General features: G+C 35.4%; 1 protein-coding gene across 5 annotated transcripts in view; it reads right to left on the reverse strand.

Moving 5' to 3' along the window:
• The window catches only part of DCAF6 (DDB1 and CUL4 associated factor 6), a 136554-nt gene that overhangs the window by 89970 nt on the left and 24970 nt on the right, over window positions 1-21614 (reverse strand). For all 5 annotated transcript variants that reach the window (XM_023510781.1, XM_023510780.1, XM_023510779.1 and 2 more), the window contains 5 exons: window positions 20806-20898; window positions 12007-12192; window positions 10935-11048; window positions 8242-8377; window positions 5680-5894 (listed from right to left, as the gene is read on the reverse strand). In XM_023510781.1, the coding sequence (XP_023366549.1) occupies window positions 5680-5894; window positions 8242-8377; window positions 10935-11045 (462 nt within the window). In that variant the 5' untranslated portion in view covers window positions 11046-11048; window positions 12007-12192; window positions 20806-20898. The remainder of the gene's footprint in view (window positions 1-5679; window positions 5895-8241; window positions 8378-10934; window positions 11049-12006; window positions 12193-20805; window positions 20899-21614) is intronic.

Raw genomic sequence — 21614 nt, forward strand, 5'->3', positions numbered from 1 at the left:
AGAAGAAGGCCCTAATTCTCTTAATACCCTAAAGGATAAGAAAAGTAGGAAGCTGAAGAAGAAAAATTTGAAGCTGACAGAAGTTACCTCATAAAGTTTAAGGAAAGAAGCCATCTCCATGATATAAAAATGCAAGGTTAAGTGGAAAGTAGTGACATAGAAGCTGCAGCAAATTATCCAGATGATCTAAGAAAACTGAAGGTGGCTACGCTGAACAACATACTTGCAATGTAAATGAAGCAGCCTTCTATTGGATGAAGATGCCAATTGGTCTTTATAGCTAGAGAGGCTAAGTCAATGCCTGGCTTGGAAGGACACCTTGACTCTCGTTAGGGGCTAATGCAGTGTGACTTCAAGTGGGAACCACTATTCATTTACTGTTCTGAAAATCCTAGGGCCTTTAATGATTACATTAAATCCCCTCTGCTTGTCCTCTAAAAATGGAATAATGAAGACTGGATGAAAATACATCTGCTTACAGCACGGTTTACTGAGTATCTGAAACCTACTGTTGAGACCTACTGCTCAGAAAAAAAAAAAAAAAGCCTTTCAAAACATTAATGCTTACTGACAATGTACCTGATGACCTAAGAACTCTGATGGAGATGTCCAAGGAGATGTTGTTTTCATTCCTACTAATCCAAGCCTGCTAACAACATCCACTTTGCAGCCCATAAACCAAGGACTGAGACTTTCAAGTCTTGTCATTTAAGGAATACATTTTTATAAGGCTGTATCTGCCATACATCATGATTCTTCTGATGGATCTATGCAAAATAAATTAACCTTCCAGAAAGGTTTTCCTCATTCTGGATGCCATTAAAAACATTTGTGATTCATAGGAGGTCAAAATATCATCATTAACAGGCCCTGGAAAAAGCTGATTCCAACTCTCATAGATGACTTTAAGGGGATCCAGAACTTCCACGGAGGAAGGCACTGCAGGATGTGGTAGATAGCAAAAGAACTAGAATTGGTTGTGGAGCCTGAACATTTCTCCAATCTCATGATAAAACTAGAATAGATGTGCAATTGCTTCTTATGAAATGGAATCTACTCCTGGTGAAGATGCTATGAACATTATTACAATGACAACAAAGGATTTAGAATATTAAATAAACTTATTTGATAAAACAGCAATGAAGTTTGAGAACTAACTTCAATTTTGAAAAAAGTATCTGAGGGCAAAACGCCATCATACAGTACTGCATGCCACACAGAAATCTTTTGTGAAAGGAAATGAAACAATGTTAATTTATTATCTTAAGAAACTGCTACAGCTACACCAAACTTCAGCAAACACTGTCCCCATCAGTCAGCAAACATCAACATGAACCAGACAAAAACATTACAACTTGCTGAAGACTCAGATGATTGTTAGTACTTTTTAGCAACAAAGTGTTTTTAAATTAAGGTATATACATTGTTTTCTTAAACACAATGCTACTGCATACTAAATGGACTACAGTATAGTGTAAACATAACTTTTATACAGGCTAGTAAACCAAAAAATTGGTGTGACCTCCTTTAATACAATATTCATTTTATTTTGGTGGTCTGGAACCAACCTGCACTGTCTCTAAGGTATACCTGTCTATCTAGGAGTGGAACTGCAGAGCCATATGACAGATAACTCTGTTGAACTGCCAAAATGTTTTCCAAAGCAGTTGCGAAATGTCATATTCCCACCAGCAGTACATGAGGGTTCCAATTCCTCCACGTCCTCCCCAACATTTGTTACTGTCTTTGTCACTTAGCCATCCACTATTTTTATTCGTGGGTATAAAGTAGTATTTTCTGTGGTTTTGATTTGTATTTGCCTGTGCACTAGAGACCCGGAGTATCTCCTTTTGTGGTTACTGGCCATTTGTATCACTTCTCTGGAGAAGTCTCTTCAAAACCTCTCTACCTTAATATAATTTGGATTTTATCTTTTTGAGTTATAAGTGTTCTTGACGTGTTCTGGACACCATGCTCCAATCAGATATATGATCTAGAAACATTTTCTCTCATTCTGTGGGTTCCTCTCTTCATCTTATTTTTTTTTTTTTTTTTTTTTTTTTTGAGACAGAGCCTCAAGCCGTCCCCCTGGGTAGAGTGCCGTGGCATTACAGCTCACAGCAACCTCCAACTCCTGGGCTCAAGCGAGTCTCCTGCCTCGGCCTCCCGAGTAGCTGGGACCACAGGCGCCCGCCACAACGCCCGGCCATTTTTTTTGGTTGCAGCCGGCATTGTTGTTTGGCGGGTCCGGGCTGGGGATTCGAACCCGCCACCTTAGGTGTACGTGGCTGGCGCCTTAGCCGGTTGAGCCACAGGCGCTGAGCCTCTTCATCTTATTTTTAAAAAATAATATTCATTTTATTGAATCATCAACCATTAAGGTTTTGATAAAAACTTATAAAGCAATCCTAAATTTGGTTTTTTGAGTATGTAAAATAACCCACTCAAGAGTACTGAAAATTACAGCATTCATTCAGTCACCAAAAGTTTTTTAGCTCCTTTTCTGTATCAGGTGCTATTCTAAGGTACCAGAAAAGAACAATGGACAAAACAGAAAAAATATCAAAGAATTTATAGTCAAAGTGGAGGAAACAATACATGAAATAAAAAAGTAAAATATACCTAGAAAGTGATGTGCTATGGAGAAAAATAAAGTAGATGGGGAATAAGCAGTGCCAGACAGTAAAGGGTTGTGATTTTAAATAAGAGTGATGAGGTAGGGCCTTACCTGGACGGTTATATGAGCAAAAACTTGAAATACATAAGGAAAGAAGAAATCCAGATATTCGGGGAAGAGTATTTCAGGCAGAGTAAATGCAAAAGCCCCAGTGTAGAAGCATGCTTAGGCTGCCTGAATTAGTAAGTAAGTTGATGTGGTGAGTGGTGAGTAAAGGAGCACACAGTAGAAGTAGTAATTAGAAACAGGTACTATAAGGTCTTAAAAAGCCCTTGTTGAGGACAAAAGCTTTGCTTTGGGTAAGAGGAGGAGCCATGGGGAGTGCTGATGAGAAGAATGGCATGAGCTGATTCTTTTTTTTTTTTTTTATTTGAGACAGTGTTTCACTTTGTCACCCTTGATAGAGTCCCATGGAGTCATAGCTCACAGCAACCTCAAATTCTAAGGCTCAAGAATTCTCTTGCTTCAGCCTCCCAAGTAGCTGGGACTACACGCACCTGTCACACTGCCTGGCTATTTGTAGAGGTGGGGTCTTGCTCTTGCTTAGGCTGATCTGGAACTTGTGAGCTCAAGTAATCCACCCACTTCCGCCTCCCAGAGTGCTAAGATTACAGGCGTGAGCCTGTGCCCTTGACTTGTTTCAAAGGAACACTTTGGATAATATATAGCTAAAGTACTGTAAGGGGGTGCAAGCAGGAAGACTGATTAAAAAGCTACCATAACTATCAAGGGTGACAAAGTGAGACTGTCTCAAAAAAAAAAAAAAGCTACCATAAGTATCTAGGAGAGAGATGATGCCTTGGATTGGGGCAGAAGTGGTAAGTAGTCAGAGTGGTAAGTAGTAGTCAGACCTGGAACATGTATTTCAGGGACAAGCAACTGGGATCAGGGGAAAGGAGACAATGGATTCAACTAATAGACCCAATAGTGGGGTGGGCCAAGTGGGAAATTATCAAAAATATTTTGGAAGAAAAGACAAAAAGAATACAAAAGTAAAATGAGAGAATGTATTTAATGGATCCAATAATGGGGGGGGCAAGTAAGAGACTGTCAAAAATATTTTAGAGGAAAAAGAAAAAAAAAAGAAGAAAGGAAGGAATTTTAAAAAAAGAAAATGAGAAGTACAAAAATGTGAGTAAGATAAAAGAAGATACAAAAGAAAGACGGGAAAAACATGAAAGAGAAATTATTAGAAGGCATGAGAAAATAAAAAGAGGACCCCACAAAAATATTATGGAAACATAAGAAAAACCAAATAATCAACTTTTATTCATGCTTTAAAACCTTGCTCAAACTTTAATGTTCCTGATCAAAATCACTTATTGCCTATTTTTTTTTCTGCTTACATAAGTCAGAGACCCTGTATAAAATTCTATTAACTTTCACAATTTATTTATATCTCTACTTCTACTAAATTGTAAATTCCTTGAATGAGGGACCAAGTCTTCAACTAGTCATCCTTGATTTTTCTGAAGTTTAGTATAAGAGTTGGTATATATTGAATAAATATTTGTAGAGTTGACATGAGTCTGCCTAACACTATTATCAAAGTTTTAGTATAAAACATCAAAGGAAAATGTTGGAATTAAGAGGGGAACAGATTATTAATTTCTTCTATGTATACCTGTGAATTGTTTGGTTAACAATAAGCAAATTTTATTTTTGTAATTTTAATCCATTTTAAGAATTATTTTTCTTAATTTAGTTAATTCAACTAAGAATACCACAAAAAATACTTCCAGGAAAAAAACCACAGTGTTCAGGACTCAGTATCATTCATTCTGATTATACAAATATCTTTTGGTGAAGTATTCTACGCATCAAAGCTAGTCGGCCCACTTCAAATGTCAAATGGATTTCCAACTCTTTCATTATGTAACAGGCACAAAGTCTGACTATAATGCAACTTATCCACATGAAATGACATAAAATAATGACAAAGCAGATTTCATGTTTTCTACCAGAACAATAAACTCAAATAGTTTTCTTTAACCATCATACCCGTCTTCCTCAACAATTTCCTAATTCGCTTAAATATACTACCACATTTAAAATCACACAACATAATTTCACAACATAATCAGGTATTTCTTTCCTGATTTTTTTTCAAATTTTATAGCTCTCTAAACCTGAACTTATGAGGACTAAGTTTGGTTTTGAATTTCAGAGGAATTACAAAATCACTGTTGTTCTTTAGTAACCTTTAATAGGCATTGAGCCAATGCCAAAATGACATTGATAATAAAAATCAATGCTTAATTTCAAGACATTTATAAGGTGGAGCGTGGAGTAAATAAACATAGGACATTATAAAATAAAAAAGCCAAAGTGAAAAACATGCTGGGGAAAAAAGCTTAACAGGTTAAAGCAAACATTATTCTATGGCTCTGCACCATCAAGGATATATTATTTCTAAATCATTAACTATTTTATAGTCACTTTAGTGACCGCAATTCAGTTCATTCATCTACTTTTTAATATATATGCCTATGTCGTCTTTTTCCCATTAACTCATAGGTATTTTTAAAAATGTACCCAGAAATAATATTATATGTCACTAGTCCATAATTGTGAAAGAGGGGCACAAGTGGGAGAAGAGGGAACTACTGTCCACATATGATAGTAAATAGTAGATAGAACTTCTGTTGGTATGTGGCCATAAACATTTAGTTTCTTGGAAGTTTAACATCACATTTTCTATTATTTTAATTGTCTATTCTACAAGTGTTAGAACTGTTGATCTTTCTTCAGCTGCTATGCATTGCAAAGAGAAATATTTTACTATTAAATATTTTCTCTTTAAAAGTAGTTCACAGTATTTTTTTCCTACAGCCTTATTCTTAATAATTAGCCTCTATTCTTTCAAGTATGTCTCATGTTTTTTTTCCCCAAACTGTAAAATATTTGAAAATTAATGCTATTTTGGAGGGGCTTAGGCCCCAAGAATCATTGAATTAATGTTTTCTGGACTAAATGAGGAGCATGGTTTTGAATAAACCTACCTCTTCTCTTCTCTCTTCTGCAGAAGGAGTTTTAAGTTCTCGTGCTGTATCATCTTTTGGGTCAAAAAGATATATGTAATCTGATGAGTAACTAACAAGAATCTCTTGACCATCTTCGCTATAACACAGAGATGTCACTCTGCAGGACTTATTATTAAGATGAGAAGGGATAAAACGAGCAACCATTCCAGTAGTCCCTCGGCCTGCGTAATTCCCTAAGAAACAGCAAGTTATTTAAAATTAATATTCTTTTAAAAAGTCTAAAACTCTTAATCTGAATTATGAGATATGTAATGTAACATAACAGTATAAATCCAAGCTATCACATTCTGTTTCTAGAAGAGGTTCCTTCTTTGATAATGAGATTTTATAAGAAAACAAGAATATAGTATAAAGATAGCATATCAGAAAAAAAATCCATGATTATCTAGAATTCCAGATTATGTAATGTTTTGTTGAAAAGAGTTATTTGATAAATTAAAATGATTTATGGTTATAGTCACTAAGTCATTTTCTAAAAATTCTCCCCAAATTAAGATAATTTTTATAATAGAAAAGCTATTATTAGCATACTAGATAAAATAGTATAATCTCCTTAAGATGATTCATCTTTTACTAGGAATCCTAAATTCTAAGTCCCACAAAGCTGTATATCTTGCACAATAAAGTCTTATCCTGGTCAATTGTGTCCCATCTGTAGAAAAACAATCATTAAGCCTATAATTTCAAATTATATTACTATTGTTTCCCCTAAATGTACATATCCAAATAGAAATCCTCAATCACAGTTCAGGAAAGAAAGATTGAGTCTAGTATCCCCATTTCAATAATCAATGTCCGTTTTTACTGATATCGTTGGTTTCTGCCTAAGTTATCTTTTAACAATACCAAATATGTGAATATATGAGTGTTATTTGATATCTGTATTTGTGTGTACATGTATGTGTATCTGTGTGCATAAGGAATCCTGGTCTTCCTCTATTAAGAAAATGCTAATATTTTCTTTCTTTTTTTTTTTTTTTTTGAGACAGAGCCTCAAGCTGTCCCCCTGGGTAGAGTGCCATGGCATCACGCTCACAGCAACCTCCAACTCCTGGGCTCAAGCGAGTCTCCTGCCTCAGCCTCCCAAGTAGCTGGGACCACAGGCGCCCGCCACAACGCCTGGCCATTTTTTGGTTGCAGCCATCATTGTTGTTTGGCGGGCCCGGGCTGGGGATTCAAACCTGCCGCCTTAGGTGTATGTGGCTGGCGCCAAGCCAAGAAAATGCTAATATTGTCAATGGTTATTGAATTGATTTTTAAATGGTAATTCTGGAAGTGGTCTGATCCCACAGTGAATGAGAAAAATAACATTTAAATTACATTTAAATTCAGTATTGCAGCATTGTTAACAGTATTTTAACTACGCTAAGCAGCCATAAATACATGCAATACATTAATACATACCAAGTTTACTATTATTTCTAACTTTTCTCTCCACCACATTTGATTGAAAAATAGCTGAGTCTCCACCAAAATTCAGGTATCTAGAACAGTGGTTCTCAACCTCATAGTGTGACCATATTTGGAAATAGGGTCTTTATATACATAATTAGTTACAATGAAGTCATACTGGATTAGGGTGGGCCCTAAATCCAACATGGTTGATGTCCTAAGAAGAGGAAAATGTGGATCAAGATTCACACAGGGGAGAATGGCATGTAAAGATGGAGATGGAGACTGGAGTGACCCATCTTCAAACCAAAGGATACCAAGGATTGGCAGCAACTGCCAGAAACTATCAGAAAGGCATGGACAGAGCCTCTAGTAGAAACCAACCCTGAGCCTTTTTGATGTCAAACATTTAGCCTCCGGAAATGTGAGAGAAGAAGATCTCTCTCACAAGATAAAGAAGATCTCTTGTTTTTTAAGATCTCCAGTTTATGGTAATGTGTTATGGCAGCCCTAATACATGTGTTACAACTTGTTAAAGTGGTGAGGCTGGGCTCACACCTGTAATCCTACCACTCTGAGAGGCTGAGAGTGGATTACTTGAACTTAGGAGTTTGAGAACAGCCTGAGCAAGAGTGAGACCCCATCTCTACTAAAAAAAGTAGAGAAAACTAGCCAGGTATGGTGGTGCTTGCCTGTAGTCTTAGCTACTCAGGAGGCTGAGGAAAGAAGATGGCTCCAGAGTTTGAGGTTGCTGTGAGTTACAATAGCATAGTACTCTTCCCACAGTGACAGAGTAGGACTCTGTCTATAAAAACCTAACACATACACAAAAAACTCAATAAAGTTGTAAGTAAAACTGCAAAAATATCTTCCCAATGGAGTCATAAAAACTTGGTGAAATGTTATATTTTTATAATCCACATTATTTTCATAATTCTGTTTTCTGAAATTTCATAATTAAATTTTAAAATTGAAAATATGTCAAGACTTACTCTTTAAACGAGTGGTTCTCAACCGTCCTAATGCCGCAGTGTATCTTCATTTTTAAAAAAGGGGTTGCAACCCACAGGTTGAGAACCGCTGCTTTAAACTGACAGTCTTATGTTTTCTCTAGTATTATCGTCTTACCTGTAGCTCTTGTGCCCAGCATTCGCCGATCATATATTCGTACTGAGCTATCAGAACAACCAACAGCAAGATAATATGGTATTGGTGGACAAATAGCTACTGACGTGGCAGCACGTCGACAATTAATTAAAATATCCTACAAAGACAACATAATACCAGTTACACAGAACTATGCAGTAGAGATAATACTATATCTAAAACATATTTCCTTTAGAAATTAGAGAAAACAACCAGAAATCCTAATTCAGTCAGTGTGACAATGGAAAAACAATCTGGTTTTCTTTTAGTTTATTTTTCACATTTCTACTAGAAATCTTTTCTAACACATTTGGCTTATATAAAACCTATATAAATACACTCAGTTACATTCCTTCTTAGCGATTTATCACTCTAAGAAAAATACTTTTTCTTTATAGTTTGCTACATACCTCCAAAATTAATTGATTCCTACTATAATATTGTACACCTTCGTTACAAACCAATCAAAGTAAGAAAACATACGTAGAAATGCTAAACTTAGAGATTAGTATTTCCTATGTAATGAATCACAAAGTCATTAATACCAGTAAAAATGCCTGCTATTACTAGTTCACTTGACAGTAAAGACGGATTTATAATCTACCATTGTCTATGATAAGTATTGATGATTATTCTATATGGTATTCATAATATTTTTCTTTTTTTCTTTGGAAGCAAGACACTTACTTTGTTGCCCTAGGCCATGGAGTCAGCCTAGCTCACAGCAGCCTCAAACTCCTAGGTTCATGCAATCCTCCTGCCTCAGTCTCCTGAGTAACTAGGACTACAGGTGCCTGCCACAGCACCCAGCTAGCTTCTCTATTTTTAGTAGAGACAGGGTCTCACTCATGCTCAGGCTGATTTTGAACTCCTGAGCTCAAGAGATCCTCCCCATATCGGCCTCCCATAGTGCTAGGATTATAGGCATGAGCCACTGTACCCAGCAGGTATTCATAATGTTTTAATTATTATTAAAATACAATAAAATATTAACTAATTTTAAAATTTTATACTTTTCTTGTAAAAGTTTTATTAACTTGGCTTGGTGTATATATGCACACATATATATACAAATCCTGTAAAAGGTGAACATGTAAGAGCTATTACTGTACATATATAACCTTAAGGTAATCTGTTGGTTCCATACTTTGTTTTTTTTTTTTTGAGACAGAGTCTCACTGTCACCTCGGTAGAGTGCCACAGTGTCATAGCTCATAGTAATTTCACACTGTTGGGCTCAAGTGATTCTTATTCCCCAGCCTCCCCAGCTGGGACTACAGGTGCCCTCCACAATGCCCGGCTATTTTTAGAGATGGGGTCTTGCTCTAGCTAAGGCTGGTCTCGAACTCATGAGCTCAGGCGATCGGCCTGCCTCAGCCTTGTAGGCGTGAGCCACCACACAGAGCCTCCAAACTGTTTTTCTAATCACTCTAGCCACATTTTAAAATTCATTTATATTATGCTTTATTAACCTTACAACATTACACTTAACTAAATGCTTTTCATAATTCTAAGCTTTCAGCAGTTAAGAATTACTCTAGTTAACAGTTTTTCTTTTATACTCTCTGCCTCTATTCACTTTTATATATAACAGAGAAGTTTTATTAAGAAAAGAGTACTTTTCCTTCTCATCAGACTTGCTTTCTTATTTTCATGGAATTTTTGTTTAGAAGAAAGGATAACTAAATCCTACTATACATAGTACTATATACTAAAACACAGTTTAAAAGAATTTGAAATAACAAAATTTAGTACTCACCACTTACTAAGAAACTTATATACCAAATTCCCCTAATAGCCTAATATTTAAACTTATTTCTGCCTTCAGTTCAATGCTTTCCAATTTGCATATATGTATATATACATAACAAAAATGGATTAAAATGGTATGTTTACATTTTTTTCATTTTTCCTTTTCTGCTTCAAACATACCAAATAATCTTTTTACCTCTAAAGCATGTTAGCTATAATAACTGACTGAGTCAGCAAGCATCTAATCTGATTACCAGTGATTTTTTGGGTTTTGTGAACTTTGAGTAAAAATGTATTGAACAATACTTCTTATTTTACTTACAATGTCAAAATAATCTAAGAAAAAGTTACTGTACACTCAATAATGTATGACAGAGAAAAACACTTGGAACTAGATGTCTAGGTTCAAAACACTGATTTCTCCCATCTTTTACTACACAAGTTGAAATAGCATTAAATATTAAATATCTTTAATATCAGTTTTTAAACACGAATGATTATTTTGATATGGAAACACATGGTATCTTATTATCCCCTTTAAAAATAAAAAAGATAGCTTATGATTCTTGGTTTAAAAGACAGGGGAAAAAAAGACATTAAAACTACCACAAACTTTTATTAACTTCTACTGGGTTAAGTCAAAATTCTTTCTATGAGTAAATGAGATAGAGAGATAAATTCTACATAGAATGTATACTGAAAATTTCATAAATATATATTAAATGCACAATTAAAGTATATGTAAACTTTAATATTAACATTTTAATATTAAAAATTGGGATTATAAAATATATGGTTAAATCAAAATTTTAGCAAAACAAAAATTTAAAACTTTACTCATAATCGTATTACCCAGATAACTTAGTGCCCAATTTTCATTATCACATTAATTTTTCTCACTTGTACAAAAATTGTATTCTTACATCTTTGCAATCTTCTTTTGTGCAGCTAGTTTTGATGCGTGTATCAAACCACCTAACAGTTCCATCTTCACCACAAGAGAGAAAAGTGTAAGGGTCATTTGGTACAGTCATAATCTGAAAGTGAAAGCAAACATACAGATAAACATACTGAACATTTAAACAGATAGCTTTGAAGAAACAACTGGAACGGTACAATCACAATGGAAAACCACATGACAAAACTGTATTAGTCAAAACTAAATACATCTCTGCTAAAATCAAGCAATTCCACTAAAAATAAATGCCTGCACAGGGGCATCTAAAGACATATACTAGAATGTTCATAGCAGTACTATTCATATTAGCCAAGTAAGTGAAACAACTCAAATATCCAACAAAAGAGAGGGATTAGAAATTGTCATCTATTTTTAAATGGGCAATAATAATGAACAAACCATTATTATTCACAGCAACATAAACAAATCCCACAAACCTCCTGTGTGAACAAAGCAAGACACAAAAGAAAATGCACAATAATGATTCCTATTTATATAAAGTTCCAAAAAAGGGGGCAAAACTAACCTTTGCTGTTAGGATACTGAAAATGGTGACTCCTATGGGGAGCAGAAAAGATCTACTAGGGGCTGTTTCTTATTCAAAGTGTAAATGTATAATTTATTTTGTGAAAATTAATCAAGTTGAACACACATGAAGCCCAACAATTAAGTTCACAAACTCATCCTAGAAAAAGTGCTACGTTAACTCATTGCTGAAATATCATGCTGGTTACGTTCAAAGTACTCCCCTTGGGAAGCTATGCACCAACACCAGTGCCTAGTCTACCCTTTGAAGCAACTTTGGAACTCTTTTCTGGAATGGCCATCAGAGCTGTGTCATTGTACAAGGTTTGCGAACTCATCCTAGAAAAAGTGCTTTGAAGGGTGGGCCAGGCACTGGCGTTGGTACATCTAGATGTTCTGTCAATAATTTCTATGCATGAATGTGTATACACATATATCTATACATGCATACCCTCTTATACCAAAACATATACACTTACTTATGTATCATATGTATAATTATAATATCATACCTCATAGGTAGTCCCATAATGGCACGTAAATTGGCATTGTCTGTTGGCTTCTGCATCTTGCTCGACATTGGTATAAAATATTACTCCATCTCCAGAGCAGGATACAATCTGCTTATCATTTGTGCATGGTAGGAACTTTGCACTAAATATATTTGCTCGGTGTCCTGAACGAATTGTTGTCAAAACCTAAAACACACAGAAAAACAAGTCCATGGCAAGTTATTATTTGCTGGAAAGAAATATTCATATTTAATGTAATCATGGCCAGTAATAATTCATCATTAACATTCTCATCTCAGTGAAAGATTATCATTTGATAATCTGATTCCAAACTATTACAATCCGAAAAAAATAAGAATCTCACATACTTTCTTTTTGTTCCCTTTGAGATGTGAGTTAAATGGAATAATACCATGAAATTCAAGTATGCATATTTCTACCTATTTGGTTTATCTGATTCACTCATACAGTCTCAGTAAATAAGAAAGAACTATTCTGACTTCTGAAATTGCTAGATGATTAGATTATTCCCTTTTAGGATAAAGAAACAAAACTATACTGAATTTTAATGACATAAAATCAAAGTAATGAAATTCTATGAATAAGTATACAGCCAAAGTCCAACAACCAATTCTTTTTTTTTTTTTCAGACAGAGCCTCAAGCTGTCCCCCTGGGTAGAGTGCTATGGCTTCACTGCTCACAGCAACCTCCAACTCCTGGGCTCAAGCGAGTCTCCTGCCTCCGCCTCCCAAGCAGCTGGGACCACACGCACTCGCCACAATGCCCAGCTATATTTTGGTTGCAGCCATTATTGTTGTTTGGCGGGTCCGGGCTGGATTCGAACCTGCCACCTTAGGTGTACGTGGCTGGTGCCTTAGCTGCTTGAGCCACAGGCACCAAGCAACCAATTCTTTAATTATATTTAAAAGACCAAAATTACTGTTGATAGCAAAAAACTACATCTGTGTTTACCCTTTGACCAAATAAGTCTATATCTAGGAATTTACTCTGAAGATATACCTCAAATAACACATACATACAAAAATATGTACAAGTTTATTTACTGACTTATTTATAATCGAAAAACATAGCAGACTGGTTGAATAAACCACAACACATCCCCATAATGGACATATAACAGAGTAGAAGGTGAATAAGGAATATATGTTGTGCTTTTAAGAAGTGCTTCAAAAAAGTAGACACAAACACAAAGTTGGCTTGAAATGTCCATGAAACAAATTTGGGATAATTTGAACATCAAAAAGAATAGTTATCAGTGACGGATTATAATACATTGAATTAAAAATAAGCCCATAGTAGTTTTTTTAAAAAGGTAGTAGAGACAGAGGAAATCCTCTTATTTATAGAGGACTATAAATTAGTAAATGTACAACTAGCACAACATGTCCAGGTTACGAAATAGATCAATGAATGCAAATACTTTAAACAAGACGCATCACGCCTTTAATCCTGTCAGATACTTGAGGAGAGTTATCAAGCCGCTAGCTAACTGTATACAGAGTCACTACATACAGCCATTAGTTTCTTAGTCTGATAGGCCTTTGGCTTTGCATTACATTTTCAGCATTAGTCAGTGTCACAAACACTTAACAATTTGTGATTTATCTCATTTAACAGTTTGATGTATAACTTCAGAAAAAAACAAGAGCCTCACACTTTTGTCAAACTAAAAAGGATTCCTTTATTAAACTAATTAAAATTTTAGTGAGTAAAAAATTGAGAGCCCCTTACTTTTGAACAAATTTCTAGATTTCAGATGCCTCTCTCCAGACTTACTCCCTTTATATAAAAGGGAATGATTATTGTGTGTTTTTGTTTTTCTTTCTTGCTTTGTTCACACAGGTGGTTTGTGGGATTTATGTTGCTGTGAATAATAATGGTTTGTTCATTATTACTGCCCATTTAAATTAGATCACAATTTTTGATCCCTCTCTTTTGTTGGATATTTGAATTGTTTCACTTACTTGGCTAATATGAATAGTACTGCTATGAACATTCTAGTACATGTCTTCCCCATCTCAATGGCATCAGTCTACCCACAAACCTGATCAAGCCAAAAACTAAGGAATCATCTTTCATTTTTCTCCCCTTCATCCACAGCATCAAATCTACCAATGAAATGCCAAAATACTTCTTGAATTACTTCTCACCACCTCCAATGACATTATCTTTGAGCCGTCATCTTCTCTCATGAGGATTATTTCAATGGCTTCCTATCTCCTACTTTCAATCTTGTTCAAACTCTACTCTCCAAATAGCAGCCGGAGCTATCTTTTAAAAAATGTAAACCGCATTATCTGCACATTTAAAACCCTCTCCAGTGACAGTCCATTCCAATTATACTAAAATGTAAACTTCATATAGCCTCTCAGGGGTGGGGAACCTGAGGCCTTCTAGATCCTTAAATGCACCCTTTTGACTAAATCCAAATTTTTACAATCCCTGCTTGCCATTTGAATTTCATTTTGTACCACTCTCTAATTTATTAAGAGATAATTGTTGGAAGAATGAGTATTCATCTGTGTGTATAGTTGGTAATTTCAATGAAGGTAGGAAACTGCTTTTTAATTGTTGAATCTGAATCCATACAGTTAATATAGGTATGTATGCTACTGGAAGTAAATAGCTAATAAAAAATATACATGCACTTGGGGACAGTTATAATTTCTGATTGTTGGACTTACTTTCTTAGTCGTGTTTTGGATCACGGTATTTTGATAATCAGAAAAAAATCTAAGGATAATGTTGCAAAGAGGTAGGAATGAATAAATAATATGCCACAGTAAAACTCTGTAACTTGACCATTCAACAGATGCAACAAACTGGTCAACATATGGACACGGTCAGCATAAGGAACTGAAAACGCCCTTACAAACTGATAAAAGGGTGCAAGGTAAGAACTACAGTAAAGACCCTAAAACTCTGTGAAGGAACAGGCCTAGCTCAAATAATTTTAATAATCAAACTCTGTGAAAGAACAGGCCTAGCTAAAATAACAATAAAAATCAGCCACTGTCCGCTTATTTGCTTGATAGTCATTAGTCACTGTCCCTTGTTTGCTTCTCTATAATTGCTACTCTAGAAGCCACAGCTGGTAGTTGTAAGGTTTTTAAATTTTTCTCCATAAGTAACATCACCTGTTCCCTTCCCGTGGATTGATTAACCCAGCCAGACCAGAGAACTGATTCAACTGGTCTTCGACCCCCTCACCCCCACCCCCACCCAAGGAACTGCACTCTCATGGATGGGCTGACCTACCCAGACAGTGGCCCCAAACCAGCCAATTGGTAGATCTTGAATGCCTAACACTCTGCCCACCTAAATGTCTTTAAAAACCCTATCCTCCCAATTCTTGGGGAGGCAGATTTAAAAGAATTCTCCTGACTACCTCCTTAGTACTTTGCAGAATAAACTGTTTGCCGTAAACCCTGCTGCCTCTGGATATTGGCTTTCTCTTGGGCAGTGGGCAGACGAACCTGGCTGAGTGGCAAGAGAACTAGGCCTACTGTATAATATGCACATGTGGTGTATGTCCCATTTAGGAAAATTAGGTCAACTTAAGGAGGTGGTCAATGGAAGGTGGTCAGCTATGGAGGTTCTACTGTACTGATATGCAATGCTTACTAAATGTGAAGGTAGTCTAGTTATAGTATCTATTATTCTGCTGATCACAATGTTATCATGGCTAAATAGCTGGCCAAGCAGGTTATCTCTTTCCTCCTTCACCAGGTCATGAACAGCCTTTCAAACTTGAAGATTGATCCAAAAGTATATAGACAGTAAAAAGCGGTCTTTCAACCCTGTGTTAAAAATTGCCCCTCTTCTAACCTGACCCACAACTCTGTCTGAATATTAGAGAATATAAATTTGTACTTTTCTTTTGTTAAGATTCACTGGGCACCAACCATATGACAAATGAGTAAATAATTTGCTAAGTGCTGAGGACATGAAAAAAGAAATTATCACTGTCTCAAAGAAGTTAAAATCTAAGCACAACATGTAAAGGTATATAATACAGTATAATATAACAACAGATAATCCACAAAGTGCATGAATATAGAGGAAGGGATAGCTACATATGTCTAGGAAAGTTATAGAAATAGCACAAAAAAGTACTGAGACTTTAAGAAAGAAATTTAAATTTACCAAGTAGATGACAGGAACAAGCAAAAGCATAAAGTAAAGAAAACATTTAACCTCTGAGGACTACAAGTAGCTGGCTGAGGTCAAATCAAGAAAAATCTTGTATCTCTACACATTCAGGATTTCTTTTACAGAAGAAAAGAAGCTGTAAGTCATCTCCAGGCTAACTTTCTTCTTTTTCATCTATACCCTGAAGTACTAGCCCACTCAGGGTCCCAGTGTAGTATGGAGAGAACCTATGCTATATATAGTTAAAATATAATTGAATTAATAAGGAATATCTTCAGTGTCTTAAATCTATTAAAAAATAAGTGTTTCAAAACTCTTACATGCAATAAATTAATCCCCTCATTAACTCAGAGATTCTAAAAATAGTCACACTACAAGAACATGTAATATCTAACTCATTATTCACAAACTTATTTTCCGGCTCAGCACCCATAGTTCAGTGGTTAGGGCACTGGCCACATACACCAGGGCTGGGGGGTTCAAACCCAGCCAGGGCCTGCTAAACAACAATGACAAGTACAACAAAAAAGTAGCTGGGCATTGTGGTGGGTGCCTGTAGTCCCAGCTACTTGGGTGGCTGAGACAAGAGAATCCCTTAAGCCCAAGAGTTTGAGGTTGCTATGAGCTGTAATGCCATAGTACCCTACCCAGGGCGACAGCTTGAGACTGTATCTCAAAAAAAAAACCTTCTTTTCCTATATAATGAATCAGTGTTTTATGATCTTTAAAAGTCCTATATCATATCAATTTGGATCTATTAAAACCACTATGTGATAAAGATAAAGCCTTATAATAATTACAGTCTTTAAAAGTAAAATCTGATTAATCATTTCTCAAGCTGGAAATGAAGAAGAGCAATCACTTTTTTGAATACATGTTTTATATTGGTAATCATGCAAAGTGATGTCATTTCTTCAAAAATAAGCAAATAAAGAAGAAATTGATTTTTTAATCATTCCTTTGATCCCCTACTGATATGATGATCAAAAAGCATTCTATATATACATTATTCCAGAAAATTTCCCCTAAGAGAAGGATTGCCCTAGTGTAGTAATTACTGACCTAAGAAAAGTAGGATTTGAAAACAGCAAGCTTTCCCTTTGCTAAGCAAGCACAATTAAGTAAAACTACCACTGAAATAAAGTTAGAACCTATTAATCAAAGGCAGCCTCAATACGAACAATATGAAGAAGGCTGACAGGCAACAAATACCTATTGAATATCTTAACTGTTTAAATGCAGAAAAAGAAGAAACAAACGGTTTATTCTGTAAGATTGAAAATTTTATATAACACTTATAACACTTTGGTCTGCCAAGCTTCCACATTCTCATTGATATAAAAATAGTTGTGTATTTCCTCTACATACGAACTTAGAAGCCAAAAGCCGATGAAAAAACATAATCCTAATTAAAAGTAAGCATGATATTCCAAGTTTATCAAATTAGATATAAAACATTTCACTGAAACATAGCCAATGCTTATAAACTGATAAAATCCAGTTTCTTAAACTACTTGGCTGAAGATTAGAGTCTATGTATCTAAAAATAAATTATAATCTGTAAGATTTAGCTTCAAACAACCAGCCGGGTTCATTCACACATCATTATATAACCTAAATGAATAAACAAGACAATTTTTAAAGATAGAGAGACATAAATATAAAATATTAATATTAGAAGGTATTTTAGACATTATGACTCTCTTAATTAATATTGAATAAAATGGCTCAGCAAAGTTTAAATAATTTGGCGAGGATGGTACAAAACATTCTGAAGTTTTGGGCCTTATAGGGAAAAAAAAGAGAACTAATACATAAATCTATATATACCATTATGCTAATCATAACATAATTAAAAATTTCTATGGAATTCTTTTTCATTCAAAGACCTAAATATTAATGAAATCTCACATTATAGTAGTACCAAAAAGTAAACACAGATACAACTACTGAGCCACTTATCAAATCATTTCCCTCAGCTCCAAATTTACCATTTACTTTTACAGATTAGGCAATGGAGCTGGGTCCTTTAAATATTTTTCCTTTAACAGTAGGCATAATGTTAAAACATTGCCAGTAGAAGGCACATCAATAATAAAGCAGATAAAAGGAGTCTACTTCCTTTTCTCTTTTTTTTTTGAGATAGTCTCACTCTTTTACCACAGACTAGAGTGCTGTCAACCTAGCTTAAAGCAACCTCAAACTCCTGTATTCAAACAATCCTTCTGCCTCAGCCTGCTGATTAACTGGGACTACAGACACCTGCTGAGATGCCTGGCTAGTTTTTCTATTTTTAGTAGAGACAGGGTCTTTTTTTTTTTTTTTTTTGAGACAGAGTCTCACTTTGTTACCCTTGGCAGAGTGCTGTGGCAGCATAGCTCACAGAAACCTCAAACTCTTAGGCTCAAGTGATTCTCTTGCCTCAGCCAACCAAACACCTGCCACAACTCCTGGCTATTTTTTTGAGACAGGGTCTCGCAGTTGCTTAAGCCAGTCTCCAATTAGTGAGCTCAAGCAATCCACTTGCCTTTGCCTCCTAGAGTGCTAGGATTATAAGCGTGAGCCACCCCACCTGGCCAGTGAGAGCCAGGGTCTTACTCTTTCTCAGATCGGTCTAGAACTCCTGAGTTCATGGGATCCTCCCACTTTGGCCTCCCAGAGTACTAGTATTTTAAGTGTGAGCTGCCACCCTGGCCTGCTTCCTACTTCTGATATACTTCCTTAGTAGACTCCTGTAATTATTCATAGGTTCTCCATGCTAGGGACTTCCACTTTGGGCAGCTTCTCCAGCACTGGGGGACAATCAGCCTTTTCAAGACCTACCTACTAAATGAACAGCACAACACTCAGCAACTTCTCTTGCATCACCATCTCCCAGTGTTCTGGAACACTTTGTAGCATACTACCTTTGATGTGATACCTTCCCTTTCCCAATTCCTTAGAATTGGGAACATCCTTTCCCAATTCCTTAGAAAGAGGTATTCCAGCAAGTTCCGGGGTTGGGGGATGCCTGGCAAGTTCCACTAGCAACTCTGCCATCCAGTGAGTCATGGCATACCTCGTTCAAGAAGGCTGTCTCAGCACTGAGAGGCCTCTTCCTTAGCTGGTTTATCTAAGTCCTAGGGAGAGTGGCAGCTAACCTATCACTTCTGTGTTTTACAGTCCTTTTTACTATTAGTAGCCAAGCCCTTATTATAATTTCCTGCTATAGGTTAAGAATTCTTTACATTAAACTCTCCTTGTTGAAATTACCACATGGTTTTTCTAACTGAACCCTAACACACACAACCCGCAGCATTCAGTTTCAAGTGAAGATACATTTTGAAATTACTGAAAGAAGAGGAGATGTTAAAAGACAACATGGGAAATTTAACACAAGCACTACAGAAAAATCATCATTTGAGTTGGGGAACAGCTAGGAAACATTCCTATTTTTTCTTTCTTTCTTTCTTTCTTTTTTTTTAAAGACAGTCTCAAGCTTGGATACATGTGCCATGGCATCATCATAGTTCACAGCAACCTCCAACTGCTGGGCTCAAGTAATCCTCTTGCCTCAGTTTTTCTATTTTTAGTAGAGACGGGGTTTCACTTTTGCTCATTCTGGTCTCCAACTCCTGAGCTCAAGCAATCTACCCACCTCAGTCTCCCAGAGTGCTAGGATTACAGGCATGAGCCACTGCATCCAGCAGAAACATTGCTATTCTTAAATGAAACTTTAAATGATCCTTTGAATGCTCCAGATCTTACAAATGTTAAAATAACTATTTAGTCATCTTTCTAAATCAGAAGGTTTCCCTCTGTAACTAGCAGATCAAATGTAAAAAATATCCCACATTTTCTTTTTATTACAATCATTCAGCTGTTCATAGCTTTATCATTCTGGAGCTAAATTTCCCTGTAACCATTCTTACACTGTACATTCTATAGCTATAATAAACATTTATTTGAGGCAGTAATTAAAATAAAGTTACCTGAGAGAAAATTATTTAGCTATTAGATATTTTTTGACCTTCTGATAAGGAGTTATATTAGCTTATTATAATTTTTTCTTTACTAAAAATCATTTTTTAATTTTCTCTGTAACTCAAAAAATAGTCTCATGGTAGTCACTTGGCTGCCATGTCTAAGTTTTAAATGCAACTAAATTTTCTAAGACTAAATTTCAAATTCTTAAGAAAATAAAAGTTAAACAATGACTATGCTTGGCAGCTTTGCCCACACTATTCTTAGCATTAGAACAAATAACTTTCTAGAATACTGACATATTAAGGTTATACACAGGAGCAATTTCCTCAGTTAACTCACATTTTATATATGGTATGTTGTCTTTTTTCCCCCTAAACAATGTTATTGAAATAATATCATTTGTAGCTATTAATATGATTACCCACTTAAATAAAAGAAAGTATATTTGAATTTTCTGGAGTTTAAAGCTGAATGAATCCTCCAAGGAAACTAAGGGACCTACATATATGTATTAACTTATAAGTTATACAATTAACAAAACAATAGTCAAGTTTTATTCCTTAATTATTCCTTATTCCATTCCTTAAATATTTATAATTTTGTTTCTAACTTCATGTTTTTCTCTCATTAAATTACGTATTTATTTTTAAACACTTTACCTTTCTGCTGTAAGGATTACTAATTACTAACTTGGTGTCATCTGAGCCAGATAAAATATATTCTCCAGTGTCATTCCAACATATTGTATTAACCTAAAAAGAAAGCAAAAAAGAAATATAAGCAAACTGGACATAAAAGACGTATGCCATCTCTGAGTCACCTAATGGTACAAAATTTATAGCACTGATGAGGTTATATATAGTGTCTACATGAAAAAGGATTTAAAAGTTTACATATTGACAAAATAGATTACTAGTTTCCAGTTTCACACGTAAGAAGCTAAGAAGTTATCATGCCATCCTAACAAGAAAAAAGCTGAACAGAGTACAAAATTAATAATTCCTTTTATGTCATTCAGAGAGGTGAAGACGCCAGACAAACTGCTGTCCACAAGACTGAGAGACCAACAGGTAAATACAACTCTTGGCTTATCAGAGCAGAGACTCATCAGAGCAGAGACTCACCAGAGCAAACATCTGTAAAAGGATAGGATTAAGGTAAAAAAAACCTGAACTACAATTGATGAACAGCTTCAGTTTTGAAAATGACAAGTCTAACTGTTATAAGTTCCAGGGGGAATCCAGTCATGGGGAGGTGGGTGGGACATTCTATTTGAATTTTATCTTTGAGTTCAAAGCATGGTAAGTATATGTATATGTATGTATTTTTTTTTTACTCCAAGGGCTCAACTAGGTTCTCATAATAAATTTCAGAGAAAAAGCTCCTCTGCATCCAAGCAAAGGGAAAGAAAAAGAAACCATTTTCTTTTTTTTTTTTTTTTTTATTGAATGGTAACTATGTACATTAA

Source organism: Otolemur garnettii, unplaced genomic scaffold (genome assembly GCF_000181295.1).
Source record: "Otolemur garnettii isolate 467f Iridium unplaced genomic scaffold, OtoGar3 scaffold00016, whole genome shotgun sequence".
Lineage (NCBI taxonomy): Eukaryota > Metazoa > Chordata > Mammalia > Primates > Galagidae > Otolemur > Otolemur garnettii.